At 38.0% G+C, this 21,516-nt stretch overlaps 1 protein-coding gene across 1 annotated transcript in view; it reads right to left on the reverse strand.

Annotated features, from left to right (window-relative positions):
* LMBRD1 (LMBR1 domain containing 1) overlaps positions 1–21,516 on the reverse strand; it is a 132,604-nt gene that overhangs the window by 12,421 nt on the left and 98,667 nt on the right. Inside the window, exons 10-14 of the mRNA XM_043890004.1 lie at positions 19,248–19,312; positions 18,794–18,896; positions 18,150–18,254; positions 15,897–16,046; positions 14,538–14,616 (exon numbers count right to left, since the gene is read on the reverse strand). Coding sequence (XP_043745939.1) covers positions 14,538–14,616; positions 15,897–16,046; positions 18,150–18,254; positions 18,794–18,896; positions 19,248–19,312 — 502 coding nt within the window. The remainder of the gene's footprint in view (positions 1–14,537; positions 14,617–15,896; positions 16,047–18,149; positions 18,255–18,793; positions 18,897–19,247; positions 19,313–21,516) is intronic.

The raw sequence follows: 21,516 nt of genomic DNA on the forward strand, positions 1-21,516 counted from the left end.
TAAGGAACTTACTTACTCTCCTCCATAGCGTCTTTACCAACAGTCCAAGAGGGTCCCCTTTTATCCACACTCTCTGCAGCATATTTGTAATTTTCAATGATGGACGCTCTGATAGTTGTGAGATGATACCTTATTGTAGTTATGATTTGCATTTCTCTAATAATCAGCGATGCTGAACATCTTTTCATGTGCATTGGCTATCTGCATGTCTTCTCTGGAGAGATGTGTATTCAGGTCTTCTGCTCACTTTTTAACTGGTTTATTTTGTTGTTGCTGAACTGTATGAGCTGTTTGTGTATACTGGAAATTAATCCCTTATTGGTCACATTATTTGCAAATATTTTCTCCTATTCTATAGGCTGTCTTTTCACTTTGCTTATGGTTTCCTTGGCTGTGCAACAGCTTGGAAGTCTGGCTAGGTCCCATTTGTTTATTTTTGTTCTTATTTCGATTGCTTGGGAGACTGACCTAAGAAGACGCTGGTATGATTTATGTCAGAGAATGTTTTGCCAATGTTTTCTTTTAGGAGTTTTTTGTTGTTATGTCTGATGTTTAAGTCCTTAACTCATTTTGAGTTTATTTTTGTGTATGGTGTGAGGCTGTGTCTAACTTTATTGATTTATATGCAGCTAAACTTACTGACTGAGCACACACGCGCGTCCAACTTTCCCAGCACCGCTTGCTAAAGAGACCACCTTTTCTCCATTGTAGATCCTTGCCTATTTTGTCAAAGACTGGCTGACTGTAGGTGTGTGGGCTTATTTCTGGGCTCCCTGCTCTGATTCATTGGTCCACACGTCTGCTTTTGTGCCAGTACCAAGCTATTTGGATTACTGTAGCTGTGTAGTATTTGAAGTCTGGACAGGTCATGCCTCCTGCTTTCTTCTTTTTCTTCAGGATTGCTTTGGCAATTCTGGGTCTTTTATGGTTCCATATAAATTTTAGGATTATTTGTTCTAGTTCTGTGAAAAACAACCAAGGTAATTTGATAGGGACTACATTAAATTTGTAGATTGCTTTGGGTAGTATGGTCATTTTAACAATATTAATTCTTCCAAGCCAAAAGCATGGGATATCTTTCCAAACTTTGGATCATCTTTAATTCCCCTTATTAACATTTTTATAGTTCTCGGCATATGTCTTTCACCTTCTTCGTCAGGTTTAACTCTTAAGTATTTTATTTCTGAGGATGCGATATTAAAACGTGTTGTTTTTCTACATTCCTTTTCAGTTATTTCATTATTAGTGTAAAGAAATGCAACCGCTTTCCTTATATTAATCTTGTATCCTGCTACCTTGCTGAATTCACTTATCAGTTCGAGTAGTTTTTGTGTGGAGACTTGAGGGTTTTTATATGCCATATGCATATAATGACAATTTTGCCTCTTCCCTTCCAATCTGGATCCCTTTTCTTTCTTTCTCTTGTCTTACTGCTGTTAGGATTTTCAACACTATGTTGAATAGAAGAGGTCAGGGTGAGCATCCTTGTCTTGCACCAGGTTCTAGCACACAGGCTTTCAGCTTTATCACTGAGTATTATGCTGGTCGTAAATAGCTTTTGTTATGCTGAGGTATGTTCCCTCTATATCCACTATGTGAAGAATTTTTACTATGAATGGATGTTGGATTTTGTCAAATGCTTCTTCTGTGTCTACTGAGATGCTCATGTGATTTTCGTCTTCCCTTAATGTGGTGCATCATATTGATTGATCTGCATATAGTGGACCATCCCTGTAAACCTGCAGCTTGACTTTTACACTACTTATGCACAAAACATAAAACATGAGATAATATACACACTCTTCCACTATCATCATGTGGTGAATATTCTTCTGTGAAAACATGCAAAGCTGTATTATTACACTGTGTGTAACGTATTTCAAGCATCCTCACTGATGGGTATATAACCAATTGTTGCTTTTTGTTTGCTATTTCTCATCTAACCTTGGTGGGATGTAGAAAATGGTTAGTATTGGAAAAGTAAGAAAATGCAAAAAAGATGTCAAGATTTCTGAGTAAATAAATAGTTGAGGGCACACAAAAGGCACAGGACAACTTTTCCCACCCTATGACATGGGGGAAATGTGTGGAGAAGCTAAATGGAAGAGCGAAGGAAAGGAGCTCAGCCTTGGAACTGAGGTTTGAGAGGTTGGCAGGACACGCATTTCATTATATGTAAACCAGATGGTGGTCAGAAAACAGGAACAGAAATCTAAGATTATTAAGTTACTGATTAAATTATTAAATCCCCCTTAAATTATCCAGCATCACTAGGCTTATTTATTTTCAACTGTCAACACTCCAAAACACGACTTAGAAAACCTCATCCATTTAGTAAAACTATGTTTATTAGACTAAGTACTGTGAGGGAGAATAAGAAGGGGAACAGCAAAGAGTATTTATAAGGTTTAAGGGCCTGGGCTGGGCCACTTTAATCAAGGTCATAAAAGGTGGAGAACTACACTTGTTTTATGACACAAGTTTTACGTTGCTGGATGCAGTGAAATGACAAGTCTCAAAGCAAGTCTTCTGAGGCAACTTATCTTGGTAAGGAGGCTACTGGAGTTGTTTCAGTCAGGAGTTGTCAGCCATTTGTGTTTGTCCTCAGGGGTATTTAACCTGAGGGCAGAGGCGCGCTGTCTGTATGTCTGTTGAGCATTAGCAACATGATATTGGTGTCAGTTTCTCACATTTTATGGGACTGAAAAGCTTTTAAAACTTATTGAGCAACATTCAGGAATCATTAAGACTTTAGATAGTCTACTACGAATTGTTACAACAGAATGCCCTGGAATAGATAAAATGTTGGAGTTAGAGTAAATATGGAAAATATCCAGAAAGAGGGTGCTAGGTTTCTGACACTATCATAAGAAACAATTTTGGTTAGAATATCCTGTTTTAGCTCACAGTTCTCAAAGCAAATGCTTCACATAAGAAAGTGTGGAAATTGCTCTATCTTTAAAAATAAGTGAGAATTTTATAAGAATATCTTGAATTGTTTAAGTTGAATTGTATCACCAAATACAGAATATCATCTTTGAATTTAAATTGGTGGGTTATTTAAAATATGAAAAAATTCAACCTTTAAAATACTATGCGCTTTTAGAGGTTTAATTTCTGAAGTTCTTAATATGTTCTTTGTGGATTTAAACTGTCCTTTTACAGAACCTCAAATGGAATACATTCTATAAACCAAGTCAAAGAATGACTCATTTTCCACAACTGAATATGTCAATAATTAAATTAAGGTTTATTTGATGATAACAATTTATATCAGAAATGACAAGAAAATGTGAGAGATCAATTATTTTTAGCAGATTCAAAATTGAAATTACACACAAAAGATCAACTCACTTTCACAAGAAGATACACCTTTTAACCTAAATTGCTAGGGAGTTACCACATAGCATACATGATATTCACTAATTCTTATGTTCAAAATATGTTCCTGTCATTTTGTGGGGCAAAATACATCATGCTGAAACACTCACTGCACATATAAATTTTAATTTTTGGAATTTAAGAAAAATAACATATATTGATAGAAGTGTAAATTTTTAAAAGGATGTATGCATGAAGTCACTTCAGTCCTGTCTGACTCTATGCAACCCTATGGACTATAGCCAGACAGGTTCGTCTGTCTACTGGATTTTCCAAACAAGAATACTGGAGTGGGTTGCCATTTTCTTTTTCATAAAAGGAGGTAAATAATGTATAATTATATAATAATGTAACTATAATTCTACTAAAAAGGTAATTACCAGTAGTTATCATCAGTAATTCCATATCCTGGCCTGCATTCGGTACTGCCGGCTTTTAGAACACTGAAAGGAAAGGAGAAAACAAATGCTATGCCCTCTGAAGGCAGAGTTCCAGAGAATAGCAAGGAGAGACAAGAAAGCCTTCCTCAGTGAACAATGCAAAGACACAGAGGAAAACAAAAGAATGGGAAAGACTAGAGACCTCTTCAAGAAAATTAGAGATGCCAGGGGAACGTTTCATGCAAAGATGGGCACAATAAAGGACAGAAACAGCATGAACCTAAAAGAAGCAGAAGATATTAAGAAGAGGTGGCAAGAATACACAGAAGAACTATACAAAAAAGATCTTAATGACCCAGATAACCACGAAGGTGTGACCACTCACCAATGGCCAGACACCCTGGAGTGCAAAGTCAAGTGGGCCTTAGGAAGCATCACTATGAACAAAACTACTGGAGGTGATGGAATTCCAGCTGAGCTATTTCAACTCCTAAAATATGACACTGTTAAAGTGTTGCACTCAACATGCCTGCAAATTTGGAAGACGCAGCAGTGGCCACAGGACTGAAAAAGGTCAGTTTTCATCCCAATCCCCAAGAAAGGCAATGCCAAAGAATTATGCTCAAACTACCACACAATTGCACTCTTCTCACATGCTAGCAAAATGATTCTCAATACTCTCCAAGCTAGGCTTCAACAGTACATGAACCATGAACTTCCAGATGTTGAAGCTGGATTTAGGAAAGGCAGAGGAACCAGAGATTAAACCACCAACATATGTTGGATAACAGAAAAAGGAAGAGAGTTCCAGAAAAACATCTACTTCTGCTTCATTGATGACTATACCAAAGCCTTTGACTGTGTGAGTCACAACAAACTGTGGAAAATTCTTAAAGAGACAGGAATACCAGAGCACCTTACCTGCCTCCTGAGACACCGTATGCAGGTCAAGAAGCAAGGGTTAAAATGAGACATGGAACAACAGACTGCTTCCAAACTGGGAAAGGAGTACATCAAGGCTGTATATTGTCACCCTGCTTATTTACCTTATATACAGAGTACAGTATGCAAAATGCCAGGCTGGATGAAGCACAAGCTAGAATCAAGACTGCCGGGAGAAATATCAATAACCTCAGATATGCAGATGACACCATCCTTATGGCAGAAAGCAAAAAGGAACTAAAGAGCCTCTTGATGAAAGTGAAAGAGGAGAGTGAGAAAGATGGCTTAAAACTCAACATTCAGAAAACTAAGATCATGGCATCCGGTCCCATCACTTCATGGCAAATAGATGGGAAAACAATAGAAACAGTGACAGACTTTATTTTCTTGGGTTCCAAAATCACTGCAGCCATGAAATTAAAAGATGCTTGCTCCTTGGAAGAAAAGCTAGCACAAACCTAGACAGCATATTAAAAAGCAGAGACATTACTTCAGCAACAAAAGTCCATCTAGTCAAAGCTGTGGTTTTTCCAGTGGTCATGTATGGATGTGAGAGCTGGACGATAAAGAAGTGTGAGCGCCAAAGAATTGATGCTTTTGAACTGTGGTGTTGGAGAAGACTCTTGACAGTCCCTTGGACTGCAAGGAGATCAAACTAGTTAATTCTAAAGGAAATCAACTCTGAATATTCACTGGAAGGACTGACGCTGAAGCTGATGCTCCATTTCTTTGGTCACGTGAGGGGCCATGAGAAAAGACCCTGATGCTGGGAAAGATTGAAGGCAGGAGGAGAAGGGGACAACAGAGGATGAGGCAGTTGGATGGCATCACCGACTCAATGGACATGAGTTTGAACAAGCTCCCAGAGATGATGAAGGACAGGGAAGCCTGGCATGATGCGGTCCTTGGGATTGCAAAGTGTAAGACACGACGTAGCGATTGAACAATAACAATAGCCATCTGGTGGTGTATAGAGAGCCTCATGTGGTTTTTTTTCCTCCTTTTATCTTTTTCTCAACATGAATGTTCACTTCTGTTTTCTGCATCATACATTATATTTAGCCACTTAACACAGCATTTTTTATCAGATGGACCTTCTCTTCCATAACCAGAGAAGAGCTATTAAATTTAGGACTTTTAATACTGATATTATATTTTAATTAATTTTACTTTAGAATATTGTATTAGTATGTATTATAATGTATGTACTGCACAATATACAATATTGTATAATATTGTAATCTATGTATTGCCATACATTGACATGAATCCGTCATGGGTGTACATGTGTTCCCCATCCTGAACCCCGCTCCCACCTCCCTCCCCATCCCGTCCCTCTGGGTCATCCCAGTGTATCAGCCTCGAGCACCTTGTCTCATGCACCCAACCTGGACTGGCAATTCATTTCACATACGATAATATACATGTTTCAATGCCATTCTCCCATATCATCCCACCCTCGCCCTCTCCCACAGAGTCCAAAAGACTGTTCAATACATCTGTGTCTCTTTTGCTGTCTTGCATATACAGTTATCGTTACCATCTTTCTAAATTCCATATATGTGTTAGTATACTGTATTGGTGTTTTTCTTTCTGGTTTACTTCACTCTGTATAATAGGCTCCAGTTTCATCCACCTCATTAGAACTGATTGAAATGTATCCTTTTTAATGACTGAGTAATATTCCATGGTGTATATGTACCACAGGTTTCTTTTTTTTTTTTTAATGGTACAATATATGGTACATTTTTTTTTTATTATTATTATTTTTTTTTCCAGTGGGTTTTGTCATACATTGATATGAATCAGCCATGGATTTACATGTATTCCCAATCCCGATCCCCCCTCCCACCTCCCTCTCCACCCGATTCCTCTGGCTCTTCCCAGTGCACCAGGCCGGAGCACTTGTCTCATGCATCCCACCTGGGCTGGTGATCTGTTTCACCATAGATAGTATACATGCTGTTCTTTTGAAATATCCCACCCTCACATTCCCCCACAGAGTTCAAAAGTCTGTTCTGTATTTCTGTGTCTCTTTTTCTGTTTTGCCTATAGGGTTATCGTTATCACCTTTCTAAATTCCATATATATGTGTTAGTATGCTGTAATGTTCTTTATCTTTCTGGCTTACTTCACTCTGTATAATGGGCTCCAGCTTCATCCATCTCATTAGAACTGGTTCAAATGAATTCTTTTTAATGGCTGAGTAATATTCCATGGTGTATATGTACCACAGGTTTCTTATCCATTCATCTGCTGATGGATATCTAGGTTGTTTCCATTTCCTGGCTACCATAGACAGTGCTGTGATGAACACTGGGGTGCACGTGTCTCTTTCAGATCTGGTTTCCTCGGTGTGCATGCTCAGCAGTGGGATTGCTGGGTCATATGGCAGTTCTATTTTCAGTTTTTTAAGGAATCTCCACACTGTTCTCCATAGTGGCTGTACTAGTTTGCATTCCCCCAACAGTGTAAGAGGGTTCCCTTTTCTCCACACCCTCTCCAGCATTTATTGCTTGTAGACTTTTGGATAGCAGCCATTCTGACCGGTGTGAGATGGTACCTCATTGTGGTTTTGATTTGCATTTCTCTGATCAATGAATGATGTTGAGCATCTTTTCATGTGTTTGTTAGCCATCTGTATGTCTTCTTAGGAGAAATGTCTGTTTAGCTCTTCGGCCCACCTTTTGATTGGGTCATTTATTTTTCTGGAGTATTTTTAAAAATTGGCCCTACGGTCCATACAGCAACACGTCACTTATCTGCGTGCACTCTCCCTAGTCCAGTCACCCCTTAAGGGCAGGACCCAACCCAGGGCAGTGTATCACACTCGGCTGTCTCCCTACTTCCCTGAACCTGAGCCCCTCAGCCTCTGGGCTCTGAGGACACTGACGGGTCTAAAGCTCCGCTTTTCCAGCACGGCTGTCAGCCATCAGCCTGGGTCTGTGTTCTGTCCCCTCAGCATCTGAGCCCCGTCCTCTCACTGTGCCAGGCGGTCACGCCCGGAGGCCCAGGCCGTGCTGCCCCTGGATGGTGGTCACCTTGTTTACCTGGCAGGGCCTGCGCCCATTTTCCTCTGAGATGAGCTACCTCAGCTACCCTTCTTCCTCCCACAGTCAATGAACGGTAAGTGGAGATGCCTTGCTGTGGTTTTACCCTGTAGGTCTCTACACTGAGTTTAATTTCAATTACTGTATGTTCATTTTCAAACACTGCATTTGGTCCATTGATAAATTTGCTAGGGTTCCACTCATTCTGCCTTCTTCCTTTAATACTCTGTTGTCCTCTGCGGTATGCTGATCTGGTCTTATTTCTTTCATCACAGTTACTGCTCCACAATCTGTGTTGATAACTCCAGTATCAGAGCCTGGCAGGTCTTTCCTGCTACTTCTGTTAGCTCTCTCACGTGTGGGGCTTTGCTTCCTTGTGTGCGTGAATATCTGACTCTGACATCGTCACTTGCACTCCTTTGTGGGAATTCTGTGAAGCCAAGAACTAAGGCATGTTCCTCTCATGAGGATTATACTTTTGCACCACTTACTGCAGTGCCATTCTGAAACTTCAGTGAGACAAACCCACTCTGCTGACGTGCGTGTGGCTTGCACACCTGCAAAGTGCTAGTCTGCAGCTACAATTTCTTAGGACTCTGGTTCTTTCTTCTTCTTCTTGACACTAAGGTCAACTTTGCTTCCCGTTTTTTACAAGTAATACATTTAACCTTGCTTGTGGCTCACCCTCACGTGATGGTACCGTCTTCAGGAGAGGGAGGGGCTCCGCTTGGTAAGAAGCTGTTTCCTGTGAGATGCCAGCCACTCACGCAGGCTCCAAACTGTGCTGTCCAATGCAACTCCCACTGGAGACATGTGACTTTTCAGCACCTGACATGACTACTGAGCCAAGGGAACTAAATTTCTATTATTATGTACTTTTAATTACTTTAAACTAAAAACTGAAGGAGTACTTTAGTAGAACTGTGTTTCACCTTTAACTTACTTAAATGGTCACATTAACTTACTTAATGAAGATTTAGTGTTTGAATTAAAATGTTCCTTAAGTATAAAATACACACTAGGTATTGTAGGCTTAATATGAAGAAGGATACAACGTATGATGTAGAGAAGGCTCTAGGACACCCCGTTTACCTGCAAAAAAGCCAGACACAAGCCCCCAACATTCTCAGCCTTCGAGTCATGAAAGATTAGCTGAGCTATTTGTCCATACTGATCAATCAGAACAAGCGACTTGCAGATCTGACTTAAGTAACCCTTAGCTAGATTTCCCTCTTTCGCCAGGCCCCGGAAGTCTGCCCTCTTCTCAGTCAGCCAGCAGACAGCCCTTCCTGACTGAGTCCTCCTGGCTGACCTCAGGAAGAACATGCCATGATCATCCCACTCTCACAGCTGGTTCTTTCCAGCCGCGAACTGACATAGTATCTCAGATGACATAGTATCTTAGAGAAAAGTCTGCAAAAGGTTAGGTACTTGAAGTTCTGAGAAAACAGGTCCACTTGCTTTTATTAGTGATAAAAGCAAAACAGCATGGTAAATACATTTTATTTATACAGAATGTATTTTGAGGCCCTCCCTAATAATGGGCTTGTTTACTCCAGAACTTAGTATTCAACTACTCTCTAAAGTAAGTATTAAAAGTATGCACATTTTACTTTATTAATTTTCCTCTAACATTATCTTTATTCAGTATCAGTCTTACTTTTCCCTTTGTAGTTAGTATATGTAATTATAACTCTGCTTTAGCGCTTTAATTTTAAATCTGTTCAGCTTTTTGTAATTCATGTAGTTTAGCTTAACACATCAGTTTTTATTTTAGCATTGTCAGTTAAATTAAGTCATCTTAACCATTTGTCCTAGTGAAATTATATCCTAATGCTAAAATCTAAAGCCATAGATTGATGATTTTTAAGGCTGGCTATATACATTAACAAATATACTTACCCAGAATATCCCACAAAAATCAAGCTTGATTTATACAGATCATCACATTTCTAGGTGCTTTACTGTCCAAATAAGACAAGTTCACATCAAGGAAAGGTAAAATAATTAAATAGGACGGCAGAAATTAAACTTGCGATTCACAGATTTTTTAAAATGTTCATTTGGAAAGATATAATCTTGCTTCATCCCGTTCTATACTTCCCAAACATTCAATGCTCCTGCTGCGACACACTTTTTCCATAACATGCCAAATTAATTTGTCTTTATGCCTTATTAACACAGGTTCCTTCTCTGTTTGGTTCCATAACATGCCAAATAAATTTGTCTTTATGCCTTATTAACACAGGTTCCTTCTCTGTTTGGTACAGCCTCCAATGTTTTGTTTGGTCATTTAGATTCACTTGCGCTTTGGGGCCCAGTTAAAATGTTACACTGTAGGGAAAACCATTACCTCCTTTGCCTTCCCACAGCATTCTGTCTGTAATTTCATTACAGCATACCATTTACTTTCCTATTACTATTATTTATTTTAATATCCAAATCCGTTAGTCTGTTTGCTTTCCAAAGGCAGGGACTGTGTGTATGTCTCTGATGCTGTCTCTCTTTCTGAGAACCTACACAGTGCTCTATTCTGCCAGACGACAAAGGGACACTGACCATTCATCCTCCTTCCAGACTCAAATATTTCTGTATGTTTATGTTACTTTTCATAATTCTGTTTGTTTTAACTATTTTTCTCACACTAGCATATAAATTGTGCATGTATTAATGTCTATTAGATTAAATAGCAATTAATGAACATAAAAATAAGAATATAAAAATCCTTTTGTCATAATTGCATACAAAATCTAAAAATGGATTTCTAATTTGCTCAGGTGGCTCACTTAGAACTGATAAACACTGCATTATGTGAAAGGATAAATTTAAAAAATTGTTGCTTTAAGAGAACTTTATAAACATGGTATGATAGGCATTGTTTATAACTGCTAAATTATTCTTTAAGAGATCATTTTAAACACAAAAAACCTTAACTGTTTTTAGAGGACTCTTTTAATTCTCAAACATTGTAACATTTAAAAAATGCCAGACTACCTCATATATGAATGCAATATTACTTAAGAAAAAAAGTCTAAAATGTACTCAGTATTGGTTAGAGATCAATATATGTGTGTTTTAGAAAAATCACTACTTTAACATCTTTCTAGGAAGATTATCTTTACTTAGAAATAATGTTAAGTATAACACAATAAATTATAACTTTTTTGTTTCTAAATTGAAAAATTGTTCTCCAAAACTACTACTTGCAACAGGTAAACAACAAAGGTAACATCAAGTGCCTTGTGGGGTATTTCTGTTACAGTATCATCTGTCTTAGTCAAAGTGCCCACCAAAACTTCACAAGTAACAAACAGCGTTGATTTTCTTCTTGCAAGCTGAGGTTTCCTAGTCCACAGTAAAGGGACACTGCGCAATCAGTCTTTCACCACACATTCTACAACCAGCCCCACCCCACATGTCAAATCTCATGTGATCTGCTCATTCATCTTTCTCCACTATTAAAGTTTTTAACGTATAAAACAATGATTTTCATTTACTTATATATGAATTAGTAGGATTAACATCTCCTTTATGAGTGGCAGTACCCAGAGCATGCTTAATTGTGAATCTGGCAGGAGCCCATCATTGTTTTTATTTCCTTTCTTAAGAAACCTACCCTGACATCCCAAAGTTAATGATCCTATCTCTACACATCCTCTTCCAAGCATGCACAGGCAATCTGACATTTAGAGATTCGGTAGAGAACAAAGACAAAATATTGGGAGAGATAAATCCATAAATCTAAAGGGTATGTTTTGTACTGCAAAGTAACATTTCAAAGCATAAATCAACTAAAATGTTTTAGAAAAATATTTAACAATTCAAAGGAGGTCACTGAAACCACTATAAATTAGACTGAAAAAGAAAAATATCAAATGGGATTCATATAAAAGTTATGGCCAAGTGTATCATTTAACTAAAGCTCACTGATCACACAAATGCATTCAGTTCAGCAATACAGGGTCATTTTAAAGCCCCTTTTACCAGTGCAACTTGATTTTGAAATTTGACCTGTTTTTCTGCTAAGGTTTCAATAATGTAAGAATCTAAGAAACAGAACTTATATTAGAGCTTCAAGATCAGAGCCCTCTCAAAAAATTACAAATCAACCCAACAGTAATTTTTCATTCTATTCTCTCTTAGCAAAAAATGACAACGCATTTCATGTATCAACCCTATTTGTGAAGTGTGTGTGGGGTGGGGGTGGGGCTGTGTACATTTCAAAGTTAAAAATCTGAACTAAAGTGTCTTTGTTGCTACCAAAGCAGACCTGGAAAATTAAGTCACATTTACTTATAACAGAAACATTTTACTATGACTTCTTCACGTGTGCTTTCCCTCGATTCTGATTTTGGCTCGTCTCTTGATCTTGTCCTTTCCTCCCAGCTTTGGTCTCGGCCCAGCTTTCCCCTGCACTCTGGACTCTGCGCTTGGTCTCCTCCTTCTCTGACTCTCAGCCTGTCCTGTCTCTAACTCTCATCCTCCTCCAGTCCTTCAAATCATCTTCCCAAACAGCCCAGGCTCTGATGAAGAGCACCAGCTGTGCAGACACGCCCAGGAAAAATACAGAGGGATAATTTCATCTCTGCCCCTTGGCATATATTCATTTATCACCAATCTATCTCCAGTCAGATCCTTCTCTGTTCACCTAGCAAAACTTTTCCCACTTTCTTTAGTTTTGTGCCCAGTGTGGCCCACATGATTCTCAGCAAATGACTGAAATTACACCTCAAAGCAAGATGAGACAATCACAGAGAACTTCCTGCTCACCCTCACTAAGAAATTACTATCTGAGTTCATATTGTTGCCTCCTTCCTTGCAATCTAGAGAAAGAAGGATCCTTCCTTCTACCTAAAGCACTCTCTGATGTTCTAACTACTATCTCCTCCAGAACAGGATGACATTGGCTCATCATTCATCCTTTCTCATATTTTTCTTCAACTTTTCCTGCTCCATGAATTCAACCCATCATCCCTAAAGTCTCTCCTCATTAAAAAAAAAAAAAAAAAAGATTCTCTCCTGACGCTGCACGCCTTCTCCAGTTTCCATCCAATCCCTCTCAAGCTCTATGAAGAATCTCTGGGGAAACTGTAAACTCAGTCACCGCTTTACACTCCCTTTTATTCACCGCACGTAGTTTTCGCCTCCAGCTGCCACATCGCTCCTTCCTCTTTCCGCTCCCTCCCCATAGTTCTGTCACCCGCTTCCTCACACTCTGCCCTCTGAGTTCATCCTGTAAACATCCAACTGCCCGTGAAATCTCCATCTCAAGTCAGCTAAGCAGTATCTATACTTTTTTCTTTAATCTTAGTATCTATTTTTACCTCAGCTTGGTGATACCAAAATTTACCATATTACTCAGAAACTGGAGGCCGTTCCGGAATATTCCACCTCCCCCGCCACGCTTCAGACCCGAGCAAGGAGAACTTCTCTCAACTCTGTGTTCTTTTCACTCTTAGGACCGCCCTTTGCTCCAGGCTTTCAGGCATCTCTCCTGGATTACTGTCAACTGCTCCTCCTGGCACCCTCTCCCAACTGGTTTCTATGCTCTGGTCTCAATTTCTCAAATCCATTCTCTCTCTTCTGTAATTTAAGTTACTGAAAACAAGCCAGACCACAGTTTCCACTTTCTTGTGTAAAACCACCCACTGGTTCTTTCCCAGACCTTTCTGATTTGAGTTCTAACTCGGCAACCCCATCTCCTCTTTCCTCCAACCCCCTACATCTCCACAATTAAAAACTAAACAATAATAATTGTTTTAAACTGTCTGAACACAAAACAGTACGGTCTAAGGTAACTTTGTGCGCGCTGTGTTCCTCCGCCTGGAGCAGCCGTCCCTGGACTCTCCTCTCACCTCGAGAGGCGGCCCTGCCATCCCCGTCTGAAGCCTTTCTTTCCGACCAGCCCACAGTGACCTCCAGGCAGAGCTCATCCCTTCCTCACTGGGCCATCCCGTGTTCTGTTCCTATTCCTGTTACACCACAACATTCTAGAGCTGACTCTGCTAAAACACTCCAAACTTATCTTTTTCATAATGGTAGCCCTGAATGACTTATCAAGAAATATATCTGACATACTACTTTACTCTGGAATAAAAGCATTTTGAAGGCAAAAGTAGAAAAAAGTTTTTGCATATCTTGAAAGAATAAATCTGGAATCCTTAATCAGGAAAGAATGCTATAATAGTAAAAGGAAAAAAAAATCATCTTAGCAAACAGAAGACAGAAAAAAATGACCCTCTCAAAATTCACAGAGATGAAGACCACAGGATCTCAGAGCTTTTGTCAGAACACACAGGAGACACTTACAAAGCTTGGCTCACAACTACACATTCTTAAACGTCAGCTGCTGTCGCCACTAACTTTATTATTATTTTATTAACTAAAGTGACCAGAGTTGGATGGGTGAAAAGCTGTTCTAGGTCATAGGTACTTTTGTTCTCAGTCCTAAAAATTACAGATTCTACCAAAAGTCTCTTGAATTTTTTAAAACAACAACAAAAAAGGCATTTAAGAATGATTTATTATTATACCAGTAAGTATGGGGTAAATAATAACCACCTTTTGTTCTTCAAGGGTAACTAATTTATAATGATCCTCTCCCTAATGAAAATCATTGTATCACCAAGAAGTTCTATTGAAGAGACCAATTTCTTCTTATTAACAAAGTTCCTTTGTCACCACATATGAAAACAAATGCACCAAATGCTTAAGACACCAAAATTCAAAACAAATCTTTTCTTACAGTTATAAATTCTAAGACAGGTGACACAAGCTGCTTTACCTTCAGGGGCATCTGCATCACATCTCTTCGGCGCAGAAAGGGTTGAATTGCCTCTATGGTCATTGAAAGTCATATTGCTCTAAAAAATGAAGATGTAGTTAAAATGTAAATACTTATATATTAACATATATATTTTGATTAAAAAGTGATCACATTATGAACTTTATACTGTTTTCTATTAAACCACATCTCGCTAATATTCGAAAATGTAAATTTTATGTAAAATTGCAATTAGAATAAAAAGATTCATGGTAAATTTGACATTAAGGCTTTCCTGCAACAATGTTTAGGCCCTGTGTTAATCAATGGAGCTTCTGCCCAGAGAAAACAGCCCTTGGTCTTCCACTGTGGAACGAGAAGAGAATAGCGTTTATCCATGCAAAAGTGTGATCTCATTTCATCAATTCATAGAAGACTGTTTCATAACATGAACTAGAGAACTAGGTGCAAGGGCTAAGACAAGAAGATAATAAAAGGTATAAGAATGAGAAGAATGACTGAGGTGATCTTTTAGCAATTTATTTCCCAAACTTGGGTCATCTGTGTCCCGATACTGTGATGTGTGTCTTATCTCTGATCCACTTACACTATTGATATTTCTGAATGAACTAACTACTAATTACATGTTAAAGAAAGAATGAAGGATAAAAAAGGAATGATCTGGGCAGAATGCATTAATAATGAAAGACTCCATTGAACTGGGCCCTAAAACACAGATTTGATTTGAACTATTAGAAAGCAGAGCAAGAGATATTTTAGGAAAAGGAAACTAAATAAAGGCCAAAATAGATATCATCAAAATATTTTAAACTGTCAAAATATTCAAACTAGCTCTCCGGTTACAACTAGGAATCACAGGTGGCTTTTGAAAGATAAGACCAAGGAATCAGTGTATCAGGTAAGAGGATCCCCATCAGGATAAGAGAAAGCAAATCACCCACAAATAAAACATTTATAAAGTCTCTCCTATGGGATTCATGGTACCAACGAGCAGACATTTTTTACTCTTTGCTCACCAAAACGTTTTGGGGAGCCATATTAATAAACTTACTTAAAATATCATTCCAAAGTAAATATTATGAGTTCTAGTAAAGTGCTGAGATAAAGCTCAGCAGTTTGGCAGCATGGGATCCATTTAAGGAACAACTATTATGAAATTCAGTGTTGTTTTTAAAAAGAATTTGTATGAAACAAATGTAAATATGCCCAACAATGGAATGTAAAACTAGTTTTAGCAGTATTAAATTTAATTTGATGAGCTAATATTTTATGCTAGCTTTCACAAATTAGAATTTGGTTTTAGAGATTACTATGTTTAAAATGTCAAAATAATGACTTTTTTTTAAAGTTTGTACTTACCTCTATTAAGTAGTTTTGGCTTCCATACATAACATACTGGGGAGCAAGACTATAAATCATGTAGCTAGTGTGAAGGACAATAAGCAGAAGTATCATGCAGAGAAACAAGAGCGCCTGGGGCCTGGTTCTACCTCTTCTGATTTTATACAACTGGAAGGAAAAACACAGTGACAATATTTCAGCAATACGTTTTACGTGAAGGCACTGAATCTTGCTCATTTGTTAGGGGGTAATGAATGCAGTTCAATCCACCAATTCTTTTTTCCAAAATAAATACTAAGATTTCTTAATCTTTCCAGATAACTGTAAGAATAATAAAGACAATCCTTTCCCTGTAAAGGTTTTAGATTCAGATTCATGTTTATTTTAAAAACTCAAGACCTAGAGAAATATATTAGTATTTTCATGGTTCGTTTCAAAGAATCTTCTAAACTTATTATGTAACAGCATCTGTTAGAAATTCAAAGAGCTAAGAACGGTGAACTATGTCTAATTCTATCTACAGGTTAAAAGAGTGAGTTTAAACTGTAAGTGTTAGTAATATATTTATAGTTTTCTATATATTATTGCACAAGGACAGACATGTCATGTTTTAAATACTCATTTCTATGAAATACTCATGATATCCTCATATTGTGTGTGTGTATATGTGTGTGTGCACGCATGCATGCACATGCACCCACACGCATGCTTAGTTGTGTCTGCCAGGCTCCTCAGTCCATGGGAATTCCCAGGCAAGAATACTGCAGTGGACTGCCATTTCCTCCTCCAGGGTATCTTCTTGACCCAGGGATCGAACCTGTGTGTCTTGTGTCTCCTGCATTGGTAGGCAGATTCTTTTATCAACTGCGCCATCTGGGAAACCCATCCTCATGTTATACTCAACTATAAAACTAGTTTATCATCTAGTTTATGGTAATTTATGATCATCTGACTATAGCTGTTTTCATGTGCATCCTGTATGGATGGATGGAAATTGAAATATGTGGGAGCAGATACAAGAAGCCTGGTGACAGGCCTCTCATTTCAAAGGCAGAGCACACTTTAGCGACTGAGACAGCACCTCCCTGTTTTATTACTCGTTTGAATATAATAGTACAATATAGAACAACAGGACTCTAATTCTGGATGGGATATGATCACCTAAAAATGCACATTTCCTGGCTTCCCTATGCCCAGTAGCGGCTGGCAGTGATGAAACATTACACATCAGAAAGAAAGCAGTCTGTGGGAGATTTCTGGGAAAGTCACGCCTTCTGTCAGCCCTTCTCCTAGCTGCCGCTTCCTCACAGAACACAGGATAAATAGAGCTGAAGGAGCCATATCTCAACCATGAGGGAGAAGTCAAGAGGAATAAATACAGAGATATTAGACTTGATGTTTTTGAGTTACTGAAGCAATGCTAGATTTAAAAAATCTTCCACAGCAGGAAGTCTTTCATTAGTTCAAGCCACTAGTTAATTGCATTTTACACACAGCTGGAAGTATGAAGTGATATATCTCATTTTAATACCAAAATAAGAAGAAAATAACCCTCTCTCCAATGGCACAGGAATCTTTCACTCCCGGTGGCAGGGCCATCAGGAACTATAGTGTATCCAGTTGTGCTGCAATGCAGTTGCGCTACAGCCAAAATAACAGAACTTCTAAACCACGGCTTCTCAGCCTCAGCACCACCGACATTTGGGCTGGATAAGTAAGTCTTTGTTGCGGGGCTGCCTGTGCAATACAGGACGCTGACCCGATTCCCTGGTCTCCACCCAGCAGTGGACGCCAGCAGTGCTTCCTAGTTGTGACAACTGGAAACATCTGCAGACCTTGCCAAATACACCAGGAGGGCAAAACTGCCCCATTTAAGAACTGCTGCTTGAGACAAAGGGGCTTCCCAGGTGACTCAGCAGTAAAGAATCCACCTGCCAGTGCAGGAGTTGCAGGTTCGATCCTTGGGTCAGGAAGATCCCCTGAAAGAGGATTGGCAACCCACTCCAGTACTCATGCTGGGATAATCCCACGGAAGGAGGAGACTTGCGGGCTACAGTACCTGAAGTTACAAACAGCTGAACACAACTGAGCATGCATGCTCTGGACAAAGAGCACTTTTATGTTAACATGAAGTGAAAAGGCTATGACTTCCACCATTTTGGTATCAAGATATTTATAACTTCTGTATTATAAACCTAAGATAATTTGCAATAATGGAGGTTATATACAAAATGATAGAAAAAATTGAAAAATATTATAACATATACTCACTCTAATCCAAAAGAACCATATGCCAATATTTCGAATCCCCGCCATTGAAGTAAAAATAAAGTACATCATAATAATTGTTATAAGAATATAATCAAGAGGGAACACCTGAAAAAAATAAAAGTATACTTAATACACAAACAATAAGGGCTCCAGGAGTCATGCATTGAATACAATTGAGTGAAACTTCATTATTCATATTTGGCATTGTTTAAAATATCAACCCTGATCAGGTTACTATGATAATACAAATAAATAAATAAATAAATAACCTCTAAGAAGCAAACTACCAAACTACTACCAAATTGTTCAATATTATTATCCTAACAAAACCCTATAATAAACTAAAAACTACATTTATATATGGAATAAAAGACTTTATTAAAAGGCAAAATCAGAAAATGCTTAAAAAAGTTCACCTTAAGTTTAAATGTAACCCCAATTCAAATAATATATAACTTAAAGATTCAGTAATACACCAATACAATAATTTTTAGAACATATCAACATAGAAGTTATATGTAAATAAAAAGCCAAATCAACAGAGAGCCCAAGCATATATTGCCAACCATTAACAGGTTTGTCAACATAATAATTTGACAGTGTGTTTGCTAAAGTATAAAATGATTTTTTTTTTTTTTACTTACAGTTTGTAGTAAAGGCAAAAGCATATTCAGTGGGTTACTCAGGTTAGCTCCAAAAATTATGAAACCAGAATCTATTCCAGCTGAATGAAGAGCTTTATCCAAGCTATAACAAAGTATATAGTGAATTCACATATTATACCATCACATTTTCAGTTAATTCAGAAAGAATAACATCACAACTTAAGCATGTACATTCAACTGAGTCCAAGAAAACCGCGAATAACAAATCAAACATCACTTAAATATCTTACAGATATTGTTCAATTGATATAAATCAAAGAATACTGTCTATTATTGGGCCTTTTTAGTCATTCTTTGAGTTAATGCTGTAGAACAGTTCAAGTAAAATAGCTACTTAAGATGAATAGGCTACATTAATGGAATTTGGCATGGGAAATGTATAGTATCACAGGAAATGTGTAAGTGCTTTAGAAAATGTGTCTACTGTACTTACTTTGACAGGAAGAGAGAAATTACAAACAGCAATGCAACAAAGATGAAAAATATTCCCCAAATGATCTAAAAGCAAAAAAAAAAAAAATCATTAAAATATACTTCTAAAAGTTGATATTAAAAGTACAAAAACCATTATGCTCCATATGAGTCAGTACCATGTAAAAATGATCTAAAAAATGACCTAAAAATACATTTTAGTCTATAATCCTAGGCATATGTCACTAAATTTTCATTATGAGAGTATCTGAGAACAAATACACAGAAGAGAAAAAGCATTTAAAGTCTTCATTGGTAAGTAAACAAATGAGACTCTTTGCTAGGTCAAATAAAAGTTCATATTGACTTATATTCAAATACAAGAAGTTAACTGAAAACTATATTAAGACTAGTACACATAGACAGAAAACCAAAACCAAGAAACTCATCAGGTTATATTAACCTGTTGTTAAAATAGAGAACTTGTAACATTTTCTCACAGAAGTAATGAGATATACAGTTGACTCTTGGACAACCCTCTACATAGTCAGAAACCTGTGTAGAGCTCATTGGCAGCCCTCTGCACACGCAGTTCCTCCATATCCACACAGTCCCCCAACTGTGGATGACAGAGTGCCATATCATGGGCTACAGAAAAGTATCCCTGTGTAAGTGGACCTGAGCAATTCAAACCACGTTGTTCATGGGTCAACAGCTTATATCTTATAAATAAATTATACCACAGCTTTAGAAAAGTCTATATTGCTGGTAATATTTTTGAAATTGAGTATAACAGCACTGAGGAAAATGTCACTAGCTCTTTGGAAAAATGTGCTAAGTACTGTAATCGATGGAATATACTTCCTCATACTCTAAGTATGAACTTGACAGTGTGAATGGATATGTATGAGACATGAAGAATATGTATGAGCTGTATACAAGGAAAACAATGATTGGAACTGTGTCCCTAAGGAATAAAATTACAGAATAAAAATGATGAAATCTATATTTGGGACTCTCAAGATTCCATTGGACTGCAAGGAGATCCAACCAGTCCATCTTAAAGGAAATCAGTCCTGAATATTCACTGGAAGGACTGATGTTGAAGCTGAAACTCCAATACTTTGGCCATGTGATAGGAAGAACCAACTTATTGGAAAAGACCCTGATGCTGGGAAAGATTGAAGGCAGGAGGAAAAGGGGACAACAGAGGATGAGATGGTTGGATGGCATCACCGACTCAATGGACATGAGTTTGAGTAAGCTCTGGGAGTTGGTGATAGACAGGGAGGCCTGGCGTGCTGCAGTCCATGGGGTCACAAAGAGTTGGACACGACTGAGAGACTGAACTGAACTAAACTGAACTGTTTTGGTTTTTCCTTTGCCTGGAATTGACAGAAATAGATGGAAAACATTATGAATGTTAGGGAGATTTTTCATCTTATTTCACATGATCATTGAAGAATATTTTAGAATTCTGATATGATAAAAGAAAAGTAGAATAACAACACATTATCCTACCCAGCATAGAAAGATAAATCTGGAAATAAATCTTAGGGTTGTGTTCTAGGGAATTCTTTGGTTCTGAAAGAGTACCTTTAGAGCTTACTGGAAGCAGCTTGGCAAGAGGACCAAAAAGGCTATAGCCATCACTCAAAATATGCTGCATATATCCATTTTACATACTGGGATTTCACATGAGCATTTATTCTAAAATGTTTCATTGTAAGTTTGAAGTGACTCCTTTATAGTAACAGAAGATTACTAGCAGCAGAAATAAAGGAGCATACACAATCTTTTTCTACCAGGTTTGAGCACTGTATTTGATACCCAGGAGAACTGAAGCCAACATCCATACACTGAGGAAACATACTGTTTCTCAGCAGCCTGTTGATAGCAAATAGCTTGTAGCAGGGGGTAGTACTAGCACCAACTGCCAACGAGCAGCAAAGCAACAGACAGAGAGCAGGAGAAATCAGCATGCCCTGCCTGGACGCCCACTATGGAGAAGGGAAAGAGAAGAAAACCCTTCACTACATTCCCAAGCAGTTGAGATGAATGAGTCAGAGTTAAGACTGTTTAACCATAGCTACTTAACAAAACAAAGAAAAATATTGAAAAGATAAATGTTTTATAAAGACCAAGGAAACTATATATATTTAAATATAAGGACTTAAGTTAAGTAGTACTTACAGGATCAAGTCAGTGGTGACCACCTTGGGTTGACCTAAATGCTACATATTCCACACTAGCTATGATATCAATTTTGAAAAAACAATTAAGCCAGAGAG

The sequence above is a fragment of the Cervus elaphus genome, chromosome 28 (genome assembly GCF_910594005.1).
Source record: "Cervus elaphus chromosome 28, mCerEla1.1, whole genome shotgun sequence".
Taxonomy (NCBI): domain Eukaryota; kingdom Metazoa; phylum Chordata; class Mammalia; order Artiodactyla; family Cervidae; genus Cervus; species Cervus elaphus.